Source organism: Sprattus sprattus, assembly GCF_963457725.1.
Source record: "Sprattus sprattus genome assembly, chromosome: 15".
In the NCBI taxonomy this organism is placed as follows: domain Eukaryota; kingdom Metazoa; phylum Chordata; class Actinopteri; order Clupeiformes; family Clupeidae; genus Sprattus; species Sprattus sprattus.
This window is the reverse complement of record NC_137913.1, coordinates 11,500,571-11,505,291: the sequence shown is the minus strand read 5'-3', so window position 1 is coordinate 11,505,291 and position 4,721 is coordinate 11,500,571. Positions and strand designations below refer to the sequence as shown.

At 42.8% G+C, this 4,721-nt stretch overlaps 1 protein-coding gene across 1 annotated transcript in view; it reads left to right on the top strand.

Annotated features, from left to right (window-relative positions):
- Nucleotides 1-389: 389 nt before the first annotated feature.
- Nucleotides 390-4,721, top strand: part of cfap77 (cilia and flagella associated protein 77) — a gene marked incomplete at both ends in the record, with an annotated part of 10,902 nt that continues 6,570 nt past the window's right edge. The window contains one exon of the mRNA XM_080852706.1: nucleotides 390-452. Coding sequence (XP_080708832.1) covers nucleotides 390-452 — 63 coding nt within the window. The remainder of the gene's footprint in view (nucleotides 453-4,721) is intronic.

Genomic DNA, 4,721 nt, shown 5'->3' with positions numbered 1-4,721 from the left:
TAAGAGGAAGTGCCTTTCATCAATCGCAGAGCGTCGTAAAGAATTTTAGCCTTGTTTTAACTTTTGCTAGCTGGTAAAGAAATATAATTTAGTTACATTAGATCGAAAGTGTGGTAGTTTAGACGTTCTAACGTTTTTGGGACGACGTCAGTCGGAGGGTTGCGCTCAGTAAGTGTAATTGTGCTAGCCTACTTGAAACATGGCCGATGTGGTAATTATGCGATGTAACGTTAGACGATCTTACCTAAACTAAACGTAAACGTGCAATGAGTCATTAGTTTAATCTACCAGATATTCAGCTTGCGTATTGTTGATTTGTATGTGCTTCTGTTATTTGTGTGACAGACCAGAATTCCCGTCGCTAAATCATCTTGAAGTTTGTGGACAGTATGGAGAGTCCTCATATTGGTGTGGTCCGGGATTCCATGTTGACTAACCCACTTTTAACTCGGGTAAGGTTTAGCGTTGACTTTGAGCAGTAGGCATAGAGAGGCAATCCAAACCATACTGGCCCAAATAATAGAATATGGATGTAAGCCTGAGATTGTAGAAAGGTCTCTAGGGTAGCCTACTGTTGCTCTTCAAGTGTGGTATTCCGTAGGTCAAATACCTAAATAGACGTCCGGTTGAGTATGGAGATTGGAATAGGAATTAGCTAGTTAATGACAGAGGGAAATGAAAATCAAGCATGTTCTGAGACTCCTTCACCTTAAACAGAAAATTAAGAAGTATTCGTTTGATCTGGCATGGTCCCTTAGAAACCTGTTATCTGGGTCTTTCTTATGCCACCTCTCTGTCCTTCAGCTTCTCTCTCATGGTGTGCACCAGATGTAGTGTAGCATTAGATATGTAGCAAAGGGTAATAAAGTGTGCACCTGTGTGCCGTAGGACTACACTACCTGGCAGGAGCTTCCACTTTTTAACATATATTTGTATTATTATAATTATTTTTAGTAGGCCTAATGTGTAATGTGTTATTTATTGTGAGAGACATATCAGGGGATGCCAGAACATCCAAATGGTTTTGTAGTGACTTAAAAACACAAGATGGGCTCCAGCCCACCTGCTTAAAGCAGGAATGTGACCTTTCTGTTTTGGTGTGTTACCTTCTCTCTGTCTATTTCTCTTGCTTTCTCTCCTCTCCTCTCCTTTCTCACCTTTTCCGTCTTGAGAGTATGAGAGTGAAAAGGATGAAAGGGGAACCGGCTTTTTCCCTCTGTGTCCTGTGGTCGTGTCAGGATGACTGGACTATGACACTGACACCAGAACTCAACTTGAAGTGATCCCAAAATGACAAGCCATGCCTGATGTCACGGTTTCCTTGGCATGGAAAGACAACCGGAGTAAATGCCACCAAGTTGCTGTCTGATCCAGCACTCTCTGTTATAATAGCGGTTTCACTATTACCCACAAATTCTATTGGTGCCTTAGGACACAGCTTTTGACCAACTCTCTTGTGAACACCATAGCATCACTGATGTGAAAACGAATTTTGGATTGTCTTTGTTACCATGCCCTGTGAGGTGTTGGGGTAGGCGAGTTTGATGTTCTTCTTCTGTTGTCTTGTTTTTGAAAGATGGGATTCAACGCCCGTCATTTTCTGAGGCTGTTGTATGCCTGCTGTCCTTCTATCAAACAGCAGATGGCGCCAAATAGAGACTAGTCAGAGGGTCTGCTAGAGAGCGGCACCTATCTGTGTCTCTGAATCACCTCTCAATAACCCTAGGTCATTGTTGCCAGGGACAATACACAACTTCAGCCACTCTCTGTGCAATGGCTTCAGCTTAGTGAGCTGAACATTTTTAGGATTCAAGGCATAACATTCAATTTAAGGGCCCCAAATTTCATATACAGTACATGCATTGTTGTGTTATATATGATGATTACGTTTGAGAGCGTTGTATTCTCAAGAGGGAAAGGCAATGCTGCCCTGTACATGACTGGAACACAATCACTTTAGTCATTGTGTGGCTGGGCATCAGTCAAGAGCCTCTTTAGTCATATATTGGATGTTTTGTTGGTGTTTGTAACAGAGAAGAAGACTGTATGTCTGAGAGAGAAAGAGAGAGAGTGTGTGTGTGTGTGTGTGTGTGTGTGTGTGTGTGTATATGATGATATTTGTGTGTGTGAGTCAGTGAGAGAGACTGATCTAACTAGTGTGTGTCTGAGTGAGAGAGAAAGAGTAAGGGTGTGTGACTGTGTGTGTGGGTTTGTGTGAGAGTATGATTGTTAGTTAGACTGTGTGTGTGCGTGCGTGCGTGTGCACATGAGTGAGAATGAGAGAAAGAGAGAGAGCGACTGTGTGTGTGTGAGTGTGTATTAATTCACAGATGAACTCTGGGGTTAGTGCTAAGCTTTCTCAGCCACTGTTTTAAATCCCTAAAGCACACAGGGGCACAGCAGGGACACAAAGTGTGCAGAGGAGAGGACCAAAATCTCTCTCTCGCTCTCTTTCTTTCTTTCTTTTACACACACGCACACACACACACACACAAACCCACCTCTTTCATACGCACCACCCAGATATTTCTCTTTCTCCCTCTTTCTCTCATTCAGATTCAAATTCCAAATGAACTTTCTTTGCTTGGCTGTTGTCTATTACAAAATGACTAAAGCGCATATGTTGTGTTAAACACTAACCAGGCCAATATACAAATGCCTGACAAATAGATTTGGACCCATATTGTGCTACCAGCTGCATACTGGCTGGTCACTATCGAACATTCATGTGTGGTAATAAGAAGAAGCAGAACTGATTCATAGAAGCTACACTAAATTTGCCATACCAAGTAAGACATCAGAGTCGCGTTGAAATAAAACAGGAAAGGATGAAAGATAAGACAGAAAAGTGAAATCTGGACAGGGAAGAGAGACACAAGTAAGAATGTTTTGGGTTGAAGGAAGGAAGGAATGACAGAGACATTTTTCTAATATTAATTCATATTAATTTAACAGCTCCCTGGGCAGCTCAGTCTACCCTTGTCTCCGCTGTGACCAGTCTCCCAGTGTCCTCTCTGGCCAGTCCAGTGTCCTTGTGTCCTCCCTGGCCAGTCCAGTCTCCCTGTGTCCTCTCTGGCCAGTCCAGTCTCCCTGTGTCCTCTCTGGCCAATCCAGTCTCCCTGTGTCCTCTCGTGGCAGTCCAGTCTCCCCTTGTCTCCGCTGTGACCAGTCTCCGTGGTGTTACTAGGTGTTTTTTGGAGGTTGTTTTTTTATTTGATGCAATAGTCATCTGCCAGTATTAGGAGTGTTTTTGTATTTTTTAGTATCGTACAATATTATTAGAAAGAATGCCACAGTTTTATCAGAAGAAATTATTTACTTATTTGAATTTCATGTTAAAATAAAATGGTAATGCTTATACTTTGTTATTGGGCTTATATGAATGTGATAATATTTCCGGCCATTTAATTTTAAAGTGCTGAATTCTGCAGACAGTTTGGGCCAAAAGATGCATGTCTGGGTAGATTCCACTGCCAAATTTGAACAGGGTCGGAAACACTTAATTTTAGAATTCTTAAACCCACAACTTTGCTTAAAATTTCAAGAGTCCTCATTATACTGTATTGATTTTTTGTTGAAATTACCACTTTTTCCTGGGACTTAAAGTATGTTATTGTGTTCAGTTTGTCAACATGGCCACTAGTTATACTGTATGCTTCTATGCCTGAATACCATTGGACATGTGCTCCAAATATTTATTTAAAAATGCATCTAAAGGCCTCTGTTCCTAAGATGATTTTATCCACTCATGGACCTCATTCCTTTTCTTTTTCATTCTCCCTCTCTCCCACACTCTATCTCTCTATCTCTCTCTGTATATCTCTCTCTATCTGTCTTTATCTCTCTCGCTTTCTCTCTCTCAGTGTGTGAATACTTTGCTCCATTGACCCCAGCCTCTGCTGTCCTTTTCTCTGGCTGGGGATGCTCTCGTTGAGGAGGTCCATGCCTGGTTAATAAAGACACAATGCCGACAGACTCGCGGTAAATGAGAGCATCAAACACAATGAGCCACCAGATTAGCAGTAAATTAGCCCATAAAGGCTCTTTTTGCTGCTGCTAATCTGCTTCTGATTGCCCCTTTCAGCCCTTTGTGCGGGCCACTCTCTCAGCTCCTGACTGAAAGGCCGAGGGTGGGGAGATGTTCGCCGGAGTCGTCTGAACACGTCTCCTCAGGCCTCTTTAAATGATCCCATCTGCAGATTAAAATAGCTAAGCGGATTAGAGTGGGGGGGGGGGGGGGGGGGGCTCACAAACACATGGGCACAAAAAACACCGGATTGCTCCCTTTCTCTCCGCCAGTTTGGAGATGTTTGAACTAAGAGGCCAACTGGGGGAGTGGGACTGCACACAGACATGCTGACTCACACACACACACACACACATTCAGGCAAGGGGGTAACCAGTAACATGGCATTGTTGTGTTCCTTCACAGCACATCTAAACTTCAGCATTAAGTTGCTCACATATTGGCCTGTGATAAATCTGTGTTGTCTTGTTACCACTCATTTATGAATGTATCATTGATCAGTTCTCAGTGTTGAAATAGGGATCTGGTTGCTTTTTAGATTTGGATGGCATGATTGGACTGGTTCTGGTCGGTGTTCTAGTTCAAGTGTTTGGTATCATTGGTCAGTATAAGAGGTCGGTGTGCTGGTGACAGACTGTCACTGGTCAGTGTTCAGATGCAAACCTTTGATTTGACAGGGTTCAGTTTTGAGGAT